General features: G+C 42.3%; 2 protein-coding genes across 2 annotated transcripts in view; both read left to right on the top strand.

Moving 5' to 3' along the window:
• LOC108571273 (homeotic protein Sex combs reduced) overlaps positions 1-7,112 on the top strand; it is an 8,413-nt gene extending 1,301 nt beyond the window's left edge. The window contains 4 exon segments of the mRNA XM_017933273.1: positions 1-3; positions 5-294; positions 5,686-5,849; positions 6,870-7,112. The exon segment at positions 1-3 is cut by the window's left edge and continues 709 nt beyond it. Of these exon segments, the coding sequence (XP_017788762.1) occupies positions 1-3; positions 5-294; positions 5,686-5,849; positions 6,870-7,112 (700 nt within the window).
• A 4,775-nt stretch (positions 7,113-11,887) lies between these two features.
• LOC108571283 (caspase-6-like) lies at positions 11,888-13,710 on the top strand. Its single transcript, XM_017933283.1, has 6 exons — positions 11,888-12,132; positions 12,221-12,462; positions 12,555-12,826; positions 12,895-13,165; positions 13,244-13,508; positions 13,591-13,710. The coding sequence occupies exons 1-6, from the start codon at positions 11,995-11,997 to the stop codon at positions 13,708-13,710; spliced, it is 1,308 nt and encodes a 435-aa protein (XP_017788772.1). The 5' UTR covers positions 11,888-11,994.
• The last annotated feature ends 46 nt before the right edge of the window (positions 13,711-13,756 follow it).

Here is a 13,756-nt window from a genome sequence, read left to right as displayed (position 1 = left end):
ATCCGAATTTACCGAGTAGCCATTACGGTGCACTCGGCGGCAGCGGTACCGGAGTAGCTCGACAAAATCAAGCTCTACTCTTACATCCGAGCGGGCCACTTATACATCCAGGAGGATTGTATTATCATCCCGCAGGTGGTAGCGCGTTTCATTCGATACACAAGGAAGGTCAACCGGTAGGACATTCGCAGAGTGCTGGACCTCATCCTCAACAGCATCATATCCATCCACTCCAACTCGAGTGGCTAGCTAGGACTGGAATGTTGTATCCCAGGTTACCTGCCGATTTGGCCGGTGAGTTAGCGTTAAACCATCATTATTAAATAACCGTAATCGTGTCTCCCACCATTTTCCCGTCCTCTGAAATGGGGACGCGCTTTCCCTTCGCGTTGGTATTGTATTTGTCCAACACCAGAATTGTTAAAAGAGAAGGGAAAGAAGGAAGAAAGAAGTTGAGAAATGTAGGAGAAATTTTTAGGAAAATCGCCGATTTTGAGCATGGCCTGCCACTCTCTACGTCTCTTCGTATCGGGTAAAACGATTCAAATATTACCGCGATCGTTTCAAGCATCGATTATAGGTATCGTAAAGAATTCTTCTAAAAGGTAGATATTTAACCGAACCATTAACGCTAGAGCAATGTTGAAAGATAGATGGGCAGATTGCTCGTACGATAGGTGTAGATAGCGAGTGTTTACATGCTTAATGTAACTCTTTACCGTGCTATATTGACCGGCTACTCAAGTTTTTAGGACAACGTTTGTTGGACAACGGAGAGGTAGAGAAAACGCTTTGGCAGTGAAAACGCGGCGTCGTCGTCGTCGTCGTCGTCGTCGTCGTGTATTATCCATCGAGCTTAAGCTTCATAAAAGCTGCCTCTGTTCATAAATGGTGATGAATGGATTATAGCAGAGAAATGGTTGAAGAAAGGATTGAAAGGGGAACCGGTCGATGAACAGAGATATGTTGAACGCGAGGGAAAAGGAGATGATTCCGGTTACCACGGTAAATTTCACGCTCGGAAAAAAGAGACGCGGTCGCGTTGTCCGGCCAATCAGTCGAAAGCTTTTATCGAACAAATTGGTCAGTGAACGTAGCAAGCCAGGATGCCGAGATGGACCGAATCCGAATAAACGGGAACGGAAAGAGAGGGGAAGAGAGAGAAAAATGGTGAAGGGGCAGAGGTGCGCGAGGGGGATCGGGACGCGGGTGTATATGGTGGAGAGGGGGATGGAGTGAGAGAGAGAGAGGGTGGGGGTTGTGTTCGGAACGGAGTGCGGGGTACTTTCTGTCAGATGATCCTGATTGGTAGTTGCCGAGCAATCCAACGTCGACGAAAAAGGCGAAAACCCGATAGCGTAAAACGAGCAACGGGTACAAAAAAGCGGTCTCGCGGAATAAAATAAAACGATTGCATTCAGCCCCACCTGAAGCGGCCGTTATCGCGTCGGCAGGGAACACGAACACGACTTGTTAAAAAATTGCCGGATGGGGGGAGTATCGTCCCGTTCGGCCCTTTCCCCTCCCCCTCCTCTCGCTCTCTCTCTCTTTCACTCGCCCGCCCTCTCGACGTTATGTAAATAACGGTGAGTACGCGACTCGGCACCGGCTAGGCACCGACTCCGCACCGTGAGCTCTCTCGCGGCGTCAGAGAGGGTGGTGGTGGTGGGTACGCTGAGAGCAAAAGATGCGAGCTTTTATTTGTGGAATATTTGTCGCCCGTTGTACAAACGACGATATACGGCGACAACACCATGCTTCATCTATTTCGAGTCGAGTTTTGCTGTATCGGCATTTAACTGGTAGCGTGGCCGCGTGTATGTATTTCGCGATCTTCCGTCCTCGGTGTATCCAAAATCCCGATATCTCTGCCTCATGTAAACTAAAAACTGTTTCTCGTAGCGCCGCCGTGTATCTACCAAACGGTCAGTTACCCGTTTGTATTCGGATTAATCGAAATTGGCCAAAACGACTTTTCCACTTGCGTACGATATCCACGCTGATACTTGACACAGCAGGGATGTTTTTCAAACAAGGCGAACGAGACTACATACTTCCACTTCTACATAGTCTAATTGCATCTCCATTCTCCATCGAAGAACAATCCTCACTCTCTGTACGTATCTTGTTCTCTGTTGCTCCGAGTTCGCCCGGAATCGCGCATTACAAGTTACGAAGGAAAAACAATGGCGGAAGATGTCGAGGAGAGATGGTAGGAGGTCTGCCAACAAAAGGGGATGATACCCGGGAGATGAAGCACGCGAAGGGTTGGTGGATGATTTAATTAGTTAATTGTGCGTCATTCATCCGTCTATTCATCCCCTTCGCCCTTCGCTCTCTACACGATAGCATAACGCCGACGCAGATGTTGCCATGGAAACTCCACGGACTTACGTGGACCGTTCGAAAGGCTAATTTCCAACGGCTCATCTTTCAAACCGAAGAAATCTTATATATCCGTGTAATATAATAATGCGAGCGGAATTGTGCACGTGTATCAATCGTGCATTTACTTAAATACTGTAGTATCTACTTAATTAAATACAAATAGGCGTACTTACTTAAGTATTTATGTAGGCTAAAGACGATCAAAGACGATGATACGTTTAAACAGAAGCACGCGCGCGGTACACACGTAGAAATCGAAACACGCATGTATAAACGTCTAGAGAGAGAGAGAGAGAGAGAGAGAGAGAGAGAGAGAGAGAGAGAGAGAGAGAGAGGTTACATGCTAGCTATATGTATGTATACACGGAAACACGTCGAAAAGGTCTAGTGGAGTTGGCGGTAGCGGTCGCGTCAGTCTACCTGTCTATAGGCATGTAGGCGGTAATGGTGTTTCTGAATTAGCTGCCAGCTAGTTTGGCCGCCCGCAAGCAAACAGATCTTGGTTACCCGATGTGTAACGTTCCACGTTCGCCATCCAAACCATCCTATATCTCTATGATCTGGTCTGATCGCGTCGTAGCCATATGGACGCGTGCAAACGGCGAAGCATAGAGTCGCGTGCGTACATATTCCATTGAAATACGCGTACATATTATCGTTGCCCGCGTTCTACACACGGGTGCTCTCACAGTTACATAGCTATCTACAGAATAGTACATTTCACCGTGATAAAAGTGACAAAAACATAGAAGGAAATATGTACTTAAGTACTTATATACAGTAGGTACTTAAGTAAGTATGTAGGATGTGGCCGATTTGACGAACGTTGCCGCGAGATAAGGTAGAGAAGAAAAGGCAAGGCGCAACGATCGGAGTTGGTAGTCGGATGATAAAAGTAAACGGTTACGTTCTGTTTATGGCGTGATTCGTGGTGAGTTGACGAGGCGCGTTTCAAATGAAATCCAACCATTTCGGCTAGGGAAAATAATCTGTGAGAAAAGTTAGCCAACTTTTTCCTCCAATCGTGTGGCGCAAGGAAAGAGGAGTCGATGACGTCTCACGATCAAGGGTGTAGAGAGATGGTGGATACCGGCGATGTTACCCTCGCCCGTCTTCCTTCACCTCTGATACGAGGGGTTGAGAATTCGGGGGCGGGTCGTATCGAGCACCGAGGGCTGCAGGCGGAGCTTCCGCCGCTATACGAGACAAGGAGAGGGAGCAAGATCTCGCACGAACGCGCGCGCCCGCCCTAGCCTCTTTCCTAGTCTGTTCACACCCATCCACGAAACCCGAGAAGAACCGGAGAACGGGAATAAGAATGGAGTTGCGAGCAAGAATACCAAACTGCTAGACGACCAAATGAATCGGGAGGACGAGGAAGGGTAGAAAATTGTAGCGGAACGAGAAGAAAAGTAGAGAAGAGAGGAACGAGACGAGACTTTACTGTGCCAACTAAATACACGAGTACCTACATATAGGTTACATAGAGCAATCACTGCGGCGATTGTGCCGTAAAAATGAAACGATATCCAAAAATCGGATCATCTTTCGATCTTTTCAACCACTGTATTTTCCACTGCTGTGCAAACGGATTCTAAATAACACACTCTAAATAAGAAGAAGAAGAAGAGGAGGAGGAAAAAGAGGGAGAAGGAAGAAATTTTCGAAAGATGCGGGCAACGTGGGTGCAGTTGTACTTATGTACGTAAGTGCGTAAGAGGATGGAGGGAGGTGAGGGAGAAAATGAAGAATAGGGGATAGAGTCGCGTTAAGTACAGATAATGGCTGGTGTTTACCGGTATGGTGATCAGCATGATTTAAGAGCGGCCTGGCGTGAAATGGCTAATAGGACCCCAAATAAATTAAATTATCATGATAAAAGTGTAGCGGGGTGAGAACGACGTTAACCTTAACGTCGCCGGCACCCCACTGCTTTACCCCCCTCGAACAGAGAAGTACGAAAATGGTGATTGTCCACTCGATGGTGCCGCCCTTCTTGTTTACCGACATCTGTCATAACTCGCACCATTTCTCCCCGGCACCTTCACGCTCGTACCTACAATTTCCTCGCTAACTGTTCAACCTTATCAGAACTTTCGTTTTCCAGCTGAGCTTGACGCACCTAACCTAACCATGCTACGTATAAAACTGGACAAGACGCGAAACAACTTTCACTCAGCTGTCCTTTTTCCTCGCGATGATCCGTGATCGTACTTGCAATTTCTTTTCCGTCGTATTCGTGAAATTTCGAGGGAAGAAATTTCGAGTGACAGAAATCCCGTAGATGGACGGGTCGGGTGGGGGGTGGTTGATCGAGGAACCGAGAGCAATCGTTGAGATAATAATTGTCACGAAACGACGAGCGGGAAAATCATCGGATGGACCGAACCATATGTGCACAGCGGGTGGCAAACCACCCTTTAGAGGGACGATTAATGGTATGTGCGCGAAACCGTTAACGGTTTACATCTAGAAGTGATAAATACTAAATGCATACCTAGACGGAGAGTGAAAATTGGCTTTTGTTGCATTTCGGATAAACTGAGCAGCGTTGTTGTTGTGCAGCGATCTGCGATAACCGTCTTAAGTGGAAAAATTAAACACGTCCTCGGTGTTGGATGTTTGACTAAGCGGCTGATTAAGAGTGACATAAGGGTATCGCACGTTCCAGATTAATCTGAGTGTACGCGCGACTAAACACTGCCATGTGTACAAACATTGACAGCCGGTCACGCACTTGCTAGTTAAAGTGGAGGGGTACCTACAGTACGTCGCAAGCTGAAAGCAATCGAAGGAAAAAATATGGTGAACCACATCGAACCCTTACGTATCCAGCCTGTTTAGGTATACATTTATTTACGTAGGATTGTATTTGTATGCGTCTAAGTACTTACCTAGGTATATTTTCGAATAACTCGTATATGTATGTAAACAATTTCAATTTCCTCCTGATTCTCTCCACGTGCCTGAGCGTATGTGTGAAATCATAAAGGAGAGAAATAAATCGCGCGTCTGGCCAAGAATCGCGTTCGTAAGGCTAATCGTTAGGGCGGTCGCCCTATGTAGCCTCTTTTGCCCCCTCTTGCCAACCCCAAATCATACCTACTATTGCAACCCAGAGGGATTTACACCAGCGATAATTGCATTAGCATTCGATGATTTTTATTGCTCTCTCCTGGCGATTAGTATTAATTCGAAGCAGGATTATCGACAACGATACCACCATTTTCTCATGCAGATTTGTTCCTACGGTTGATAACGTTTAATCACGCAAACGTATAATTTATTTGTCCAAAGGTTGCGCAGCCCAGCACGCCCTTCTTGGGAAAACTAGAAGGCCAAGAACCGCTTTCACGTCGCAACAGCTTCTCGAGCTAGAAAAACAATTTAGACAGAACAAGTACCTTAGCAGACCGAAGAGATTCGAAGTGGCCACCTCGCTGATGCTCACAGAGACACAGGTAAAAAACTGCTTTATACCTAGTATTTATAAATAAGTAAGTACCTACTTGGGTACTTACCTCCTCGTTCCTTTTTCAACGAGACGACGACTACCGAGTTTGTCGCTTCAAGGTTGTACAGTGAAAAATCTAGCCGGGGGAAGGGGGATAGAATTAAGAAGAAGGGGGAAAAAAGGCTGTGGAGAAATGGTTGAAAGCGAACGAATCTCTTGCATGGTTCAACAACTTAAACATAACTTTGAAGCTTACGTGTTCTGACGGATCGCTTGGCAAATAGCAACGAAAGTCTGAATTATGGCAGACTGAGTCCTTGATTTGTTTCGATATTCAACTGATTCTGCTTGAAGCATTTAGCTTTCGAATGTCTGGACATTGTGTGCCACGCGCCGCATTTCTCATCGGTCCGTTCCTCCTTCTTTTCCTCCTACTTATGTATGTAAATACTCGATGTCGATACAACATACACCTGGCTAATTATCACTATTATTATCGGAAGGAATTAGTCGCAATAATCAAAATATCTGTGTAAGTTACTTACTTACTTGTACATATATCTAAGTACTTAGGTATGTACTTGCATTTACAACTAATCTCGTTATCGTTGTCGATGTTGTAATTAATCTTTTGCTTCGGCATTCAAGTGCCTAAATACACTTTAGGCGTAGGTAGGTAGGAGTATGTAAAGGTACTTACTTATGTATATCTATTACCACGGGAAGAAAGCACGTTTCCTCGAAGGGTGAAGATGTAGTACTAGGGGTGGGAAGAGGGCGGCGCGACGGGTCGATTCAAGCACGCGATGATATGTTGTCTATAGGATTTACACGGTTTTGTTGCGGGATTGAGAAAGGAAATATCGAGTCTACGTATATTACATACTTATTGTTAGAATAGTTAGAATTACAGTTAGAAAGTAGTGGAAAGTAGCGGAATGTAGTGGAAAGAGTAACTACATACATACATATGTAATCTGTAATCTCCTTTGTAGCTTCTCAATATGTGCGATGTGTTTGAATTCAGGTGAAAATCTGGTTTCAAAATCGACGGATGAAATGGAAAAGAAGTAAAAAAGCGCAACAAGAAGCGCGGGCAAACAGTAAAGTCGAAGACGGGGGAAATGTGAGAAGTACCGAGAGAGAAACCGGAGGCGAGCCGAATCCAAATTCACCCAGTCCACAGGAAGATGGTAAAGGAACGCTGCAAGAAACGCAGAGAAACACAACCGAACTTCAGGAACCACTCTATCGACCTTACGTGGTGTAAAACTACGTTGGCAGAAAGTTGCCGACGTAGCGATGTGCCAAAATAAGAACTAACGATAATGTAAGTTCTCTTTGCGCGTCCTCCTGTTGATTAACTCTGCGATGCTGCTACACGATGCAGACGAGTCGAAAGAGTTCTGCACATGTACATACTTGGACGTATACCGGTGTAATAAGTTGCGTGCCTGCGGGCGCGTGTGTATGTGTAAATATATCAACAGCGACATAGAAATTAATCGCTGCTGTTCCCTTCAATCCTTTTCGAAACCTGACAACGAGTTTGTCCTCTACAAACTAACAAGGTGCGTACAAATGTGTTTTTATTCAGAAATACGGCTTAGTAAAGATGACGAAGCGGAGAGAATCACAGTAGGTACTTACTTAGGTTAGGTATACCTAAATATAATAGTTGTATAAAATCACATTGATTAGAGTGCAAAGACTATACGCAAGATGAGTTGCTCTAGAGCTACGTAAATTGAAAACACGTACCTATTTATGATAAATTATATAACTGTAAATAATATTCGTATACGTCTAGGGTAGAAAGTGCGATGCGAGAGAAGAAACGTCATATTGTGTCGCAACAAGTTCCTAAAATAAAAATTACGTAAGAATATCGAAGAAAACGTGTCGTCACTCTGTTTACACTATACACCTGTTCCGGCGACCTGTGAAATTGTACCGGCGATCCTTTAGAATCGCAGATTATAAATCGAGATGAATTTGTGTCGATCGTGAAATCGTACCTACGCAAGTAAGTAAATACCTAAATAAGTAGGTACATAGCTACATAGGCGCATATACATATATACTTACCTATGTACTTAAGTACATAAGTTGACGTCGCTTCTAAACGAATCCTTGCTCTGGTACGAAGGAAAGAAAGAAACGCTCGATGATATTCAAAGGAGAGACACGATCATATGTTTCCCACCAGTCACCGCACGCGAGCGAAGGATCATCAGTATTTATGATATGCTAATTCCCCGTTACAAATTCCGCGATGTTTCGCGGACGACTGCCTTTACCGGCTACAGCCAGTGGAAATCACCCGTTTGGAAAATCAGTCGTCAACGAAGGAATCCCGAAAGGTAGAGGAGAAGAGGAATCCACGTATTTCCGTGTATTGTACAATATGGATGTACTTATATGCGACGTATAGATAGAGGGAGATCGATGCATGGCAGATCGGTCTCGAACCTTTTTAGAAAGGATATTTTTTAAATACGTTCAACTATTTACCTATCATACCTACGCGATTACGAGAAAGAAGGAAAATGCACGTAAGACGTATTTACCTTCTCTCTTTCCTTTTCGTACCTAAACATTAATTACCTATTTAGTACGTATTATCTCTTTTCCAAAGTAAGGTTCTTTCATTTGCCGAAATGATTACGCCTCTTCGTATTATCGTCAGATTCGACGAACGCACGTGTTGAAACGTAGACGATGAAAATCTTGGTTGGTTCGAGTTAAGGATTACGGCGGTCGCGGGGTGTTTCGCGGGACTAACTAGAGGGTGGCGCAAGAGTGGAGCGTGCAGACGAGCACAGAGGCGGGGCACTCATGTTTATATGCATTGTATTGCTAAAACCCTTTTAACCGAATTACATTTAGCGATTCTAGTGCCGCTTTCCTTCCCCGAGTCTGCCAGTGGCCATCACCACACCCCTCGTGCGCTTTTCACTCTCAACTCCCAACCTTCGATTCACCGTTCCGTCCTTTTCCTCCGACGACGACGACGACGACGACGACGACGACGACGACGACGGAGAAGACGACATTGCTCCCTTTTCCTACGAATTCACCAACGAGACCCGTTGGCTCGGATAGTACAGTGGGTGGTAGCCGTGGTGGGGCTGGAAAACCGATGGGGCAGGATTTCGAGACTTGGAACGGCATCCCTGAATTCTTGATTCTCTTGGTAAACAAGTGCTTAGGTGATTCACTGCTTGTTCGCTCTTATCGGCCGTCGTTTGTTTCTACGTAGACGCCATTGCGTTCCGCGATTCTACCTCGTTTTCCGGTCTAATGGCTTTCCAGAGACGAGAACAACGCTCCTATTTCTATTTATTCTCTATTCCCTTTTCGTCCCTGCCTTCTTCCCTTCTCGTCCCCCACTTATTCGCCTCTAGTATAAGTATATATACCAACCTACATATTACGTACGTTACGTAGGTTACGTCGTTTCTCATATTTGCGAGAATGTTACTTGGATCTTATCAACATTTTCGTAAGGCTACGTAAATACTCGTTTATTAGGAACGTTCGAAAGTAATTGGAAAATAATTCTTCCCGGAAGAACAATCGTCGAAGAAGCTATGTCATGAAATCAAAGGTCTGACTTGTCTCGTTCGCGCATCTCGCGGCGGATTCCATCATTAGCACTAACAAGGTTGGCCCACGGCTACAAATGGGGGACTTCACCCTTCGTCGGACTAACCTGTAGGTGTACATAGAGGAGCGCGCTCGCAAACACGTACAGGGATGAGCGCATACACACACCCTCGAATCGTAGCTCGGCACCTCTTTGAAACGAGAGGGGATAATAAGATCTACGACAATCAACTGAAGAACGACCAGGCCGAGAGTGTGTGTCTGTGCCTGAGTGAGTGAGTGAGTGAGTGAGTGAGTGAGTGAGAGAGAGAGAGAGAGAGAGAGAGAGAGAGCACCGCGGAGAATGCGACCTACCGAATAAGCTTTGAGGTGATGTCCGCCACACGTTACGTTCACGTTTCTCTTCGTCCCCATCTTGGTATTACATGTACATATGTATCTGTCAGTGAATTCGGATCTGCCGTTTATAACGTCTATTCGAATATTCGTCTGCTCGGCTAACCTTTACACCCTTTTTAGTAGCAATAGAGATTGGAAATAATTGGTTTAACGTTCGCTATACACGTTACACACCATAGTGCAAGGAAAGTGGAAGGAAAGCGTAGAGAAACTGGTAAAAGGAATAAAACCGGCATGTTGCGAGACGAGGCGTGCAAACACCGAGAAGGGATACCATTAATAAACGGGTTGAATTCTAGGTAAGGGACGCAAGTAAAATTGTGTGGAACATGCAAGGAGCTAACCGCATCGTAATCAATGTAAAATGGCGTCGGAGAACGGGGAACGGGGAACAGAGAACGGGCAACGAAACAGCCTTCGAAAATAGTGCCGCCATTCTTGATTACTATCGATCTCATTTAACAAATACAGTACACCATTCTCTAAATCAGCTAGTCGTTCCTTATTCCAATACTTCAAGAAACAATGTTTATTTTACAGGTCTTCAATGGCAAAAAATTACCGTGTGCACGGTATAAACACCGCGATTATTGTTAAGTACATTTAATAATAATAATCCAAGTATCGAGTTTCTGACTGAACTTTCAATTCGATCTTAACCATCAATTTGACCAATTTAATAAATGGTATAGAAGATTGACTTTATTTCTTCCGAGACTGAAACTCTACCTGTGCGTACTCGTGAGTACTATATACAATGTATCCACTCAGCAAACAACTATCGTTCTTTTCCTCTTTTTATATTGTAGATACGGATTACGGTGCAACTATTTATACTTACACGATCTCTAAATATCTCATCTTTTTCACTCAAGTCGTGATCATCGCTATATAGAAAGATTATACAGGCTTGCTATTTTTTCCTATCAACAAAGTAGTTGCAAGTAACCAACCGATGGTATACACGTTGATTTATCTATTATCTATTTATGCTTGTTCGTTGTCTCCTTCTCCTTCTCTTTTTCACCATCGTTTATCCCGTTATGTATACACATATTTATGTATGCATATACTTAAGTACATATCTATAATATATACTTATTATAAGTCCGAGGCTTTCGGGCCAAAAAGATCCTTACCATTTTCGTGTCGCTAGCAACGTTACCGATTCAGTATAGAACAAGATTACAACATTAGCAGTGGTTGGAATTGGAATTAAACGTAACTGTGAAATTACAAATCAAAAAGTAACGTAATTGTTTATTAGTAGATTACGTCACATCGCATGTGCGTATTCTACTGCTACCGTCAAATGTATTCTGTACTTATATGTGTATCTTTATATGCAGATTTAACAAAAGAGAATTTTTTACATCTGTCGACATTACCATCTTTCACCGCTTTATATCGTAGAGGGTATAACAAATTCTCGGATTTTTTACACGATCGGTAGGTATTTCAGAACGTTGAACACAAAAGTACAGAAGTACTTACGTCAGTTGCTGTTAGGTCTATCCTGTACCTCTTTCACAGAATGAATGTGTTTCAATCATTTGTTTCTCTGTTTCACCCCGTTGATTAAGTAGATTCCCCACGGTCATCCTGTCTAATAGCTGCTGTATCTAAATCTACTAGCTAAAATCCTCCATATTCGACTAATCTATTCATTCAAGCTCTTCCCTTGTTCGATCTATCGATTACTAAACTCGAAGAGTGTGTAATTCTTCTTTGCTTATCGATAGTATAGCAACCATCGTGTTGTCGTGATATCTTTCTAATCTGTCTCCGTTTTACACCACAAATTGCCTTTTTAAATATTCACTTGAAATGCAAATTCTTTTCAAATTCTATTCAAATCAAATTGTACACTTAACCAAGGTACATTTGCTCATCTTTTTTACTAATTCTTTGTAATCGAATCTAATCAATACCAACGATAATTATCGATATTTTCGAATCTAACTGTGAAATACGAATGACTCAGATGGTACGTACAGGGAACAATGAGTCATGTCGAGGTATCGGTTTTAAGTTTCTTCTACATATCACACAGAAAGATGTTCTTTAAATGGTAGATAAGATCGTGATAGTTAATTGACCGATTTCGTTAAAAGATATGGGACTAGTCTTTGTTATTCCTTAACATGAATCAGAAACATCGAGAGACGTTGGATTCATGTTACATGGACATTGTACCTCGAATAAATATAATCAAATTATTGCCAAAACTCCTAGAACACAAAATTTTCAACAGAGATGACGTGAATGTACCTCGGTGGAAGGTAAGTCGATATTTAGTCAAAAATTCACACAATCCTACATTATTATTCTGTCCTTTGATCGTTTCTTCACCCGTCATTTTTTCCATAGAAAAATCTTACAGATGAAACAACTGTACGAGACATATATTTCACTATTAAAACACGAGGTCCATTCGCGTTCGATCGCTTCCTCGCCAGCTTAAGGGAAAGTGATCATGAAGAATTAGCAGATATTTTGGAAGGCAGAAACATTCTATTCCCTAGCAATGATGTACAAAGAAGTATTGAACAAAACAGTGTTACTCATCGAGACAATGGGGAGGAAACAAATTTTATTGCACCCATAGGAGTGTAATGTTCTAAATATCAGCTGTTCCTTTTCATTTCTACCCCAAATTTTTTTTACTTTTATCCTCAACTACTGTATTTTCTTTTTTAAAAAGGACCCAAGATGACTTCTATCACAATATGCAACAATCGGAGACACCTTTAAAGATTCAAGTACGAAAAGCTACAAATTTTTTGGATGGACCTGTGTATGAAAATGTTGAAAGATACCCAATGCGAAGGAAACCTCGCGGATTGGTTCTAATAATTACAAATATCCACTATAAATACTATGGCCAAGTACATAGAAGTTCAGCTGCACATGATGAATCCAATCTGAAAGAACTCTTTGAACAAATGGGTTTCCAAGTTATTTCCTACTTTGATCTTTTATTTATTTATTTATTTATTCGTTCGTTTATTTATTTTATTTATTTTCTCCTTCTTTTCTTTTTTTTTGTTTGAAGGAATTATTGGAAAAAGTGAAAGAATTTTCTCAATCTAAACAATTACGTAAGGTTGATTCTTGCTTTGTTATCATCAGCAGTCATGGTACTGTTAATGTCCAATATGAAGTTACTGAAATAGAAGGTGTGGATTATAGTCCTGAAAGTAAACTGCAGAGTTATACAAGTGTTTTGTGCACGGATATTTTGGACTGTTTTATAGCGGAATCTTGTCCTCATCTTGCAGGCAAACCAAAGATTTTTATTTTTCAATTATGTAGGCAAGTTCCGAAATCGCTACAGAAATTTTTTCCAAAGATATATCAACGATATTCTATTATTTTGTTATTTTCTTTTAGGGGAGAGAAGATACAGAAATCAATTAAAGGACCTAGACATACCACGGATACGTCCAATTTTCATTCGTCCAATGAAATGATCAATCACAAAATTATTCGAAAGGAGACAATTAGAAATTACGAAGACATGCTTGTTGCGCACGCCACTCTTCCCGGACATGTTGCTTTCCGGGATAAAATAACTGGCAGTTGGTTTATACAAATTTTGTGCGAAGTATTCATGAATTATGCGTATAAAACTCACCTCGAAGACTTACTAAATATGGTGAATAAATTTTACCAATTTATGTTATTGCCATATTCTACAAATGGTTACAACATTCACTTTTCCATTGATGTTTTTGTAGGTTGATGTAAGGTTAAAAATACAGAGAACGACTAAAGAGGAATGTCAAACATTGGTGGTAACATCAATAGGATTCAATAAACATTGTTATCTCAATCCTGGTCTGTTCGAAGAAACATGATAGAAACACTTACCGTTAAAGGAAATCTGTAATTTACTTATTTCAA

The sequence above is a fragment of the Habropoda laboriosa genome, unplaced genomic scaffold (assembly GCF_001263275.1).
Source record: "Habropoda laboriosa isolate 0110345459 unplaced genomic scaffold, ASM126327v1 scaffold57, whole genome shotgun sequence".
In the NCBI taxonomy this organism is placed as follows: domain Eukaryota; kingdom Metazoa; phylum Arthropoda; class Insecta; order Hymenoptera; family Apidae; genus Habropoda; species Habropoda laboriosa.
Note: the sequence above shows the minus strand (reverse complement) of the source record. Positions and strands in the feature narration are given on the sequence as shown.

Bases quoted from the DNA above. Each gene is read 5' to 3' on its own strand.
- LOC108571283 (XM_017933283.1), top strand. From the start codon at position 11,995: ATGAATCAGAAACATCGAGAGACGTTGGATTCATGTTACATGGACATT. The intron at 12,463-12,554 runs GTAATGTTCTAA...TTTTTTAAAAAG, and splicing joins TTTATTGCACCCATAGGAGT to GACCCAAGATGACTTCTATC. The intron at 12,827-12,894 runs TTTTATTTATTT...CTTTTCTTTTTT, and splicing joins AGTTATTTCCTACTTTGATC to TTTGTTTGAAGGAATTATTG.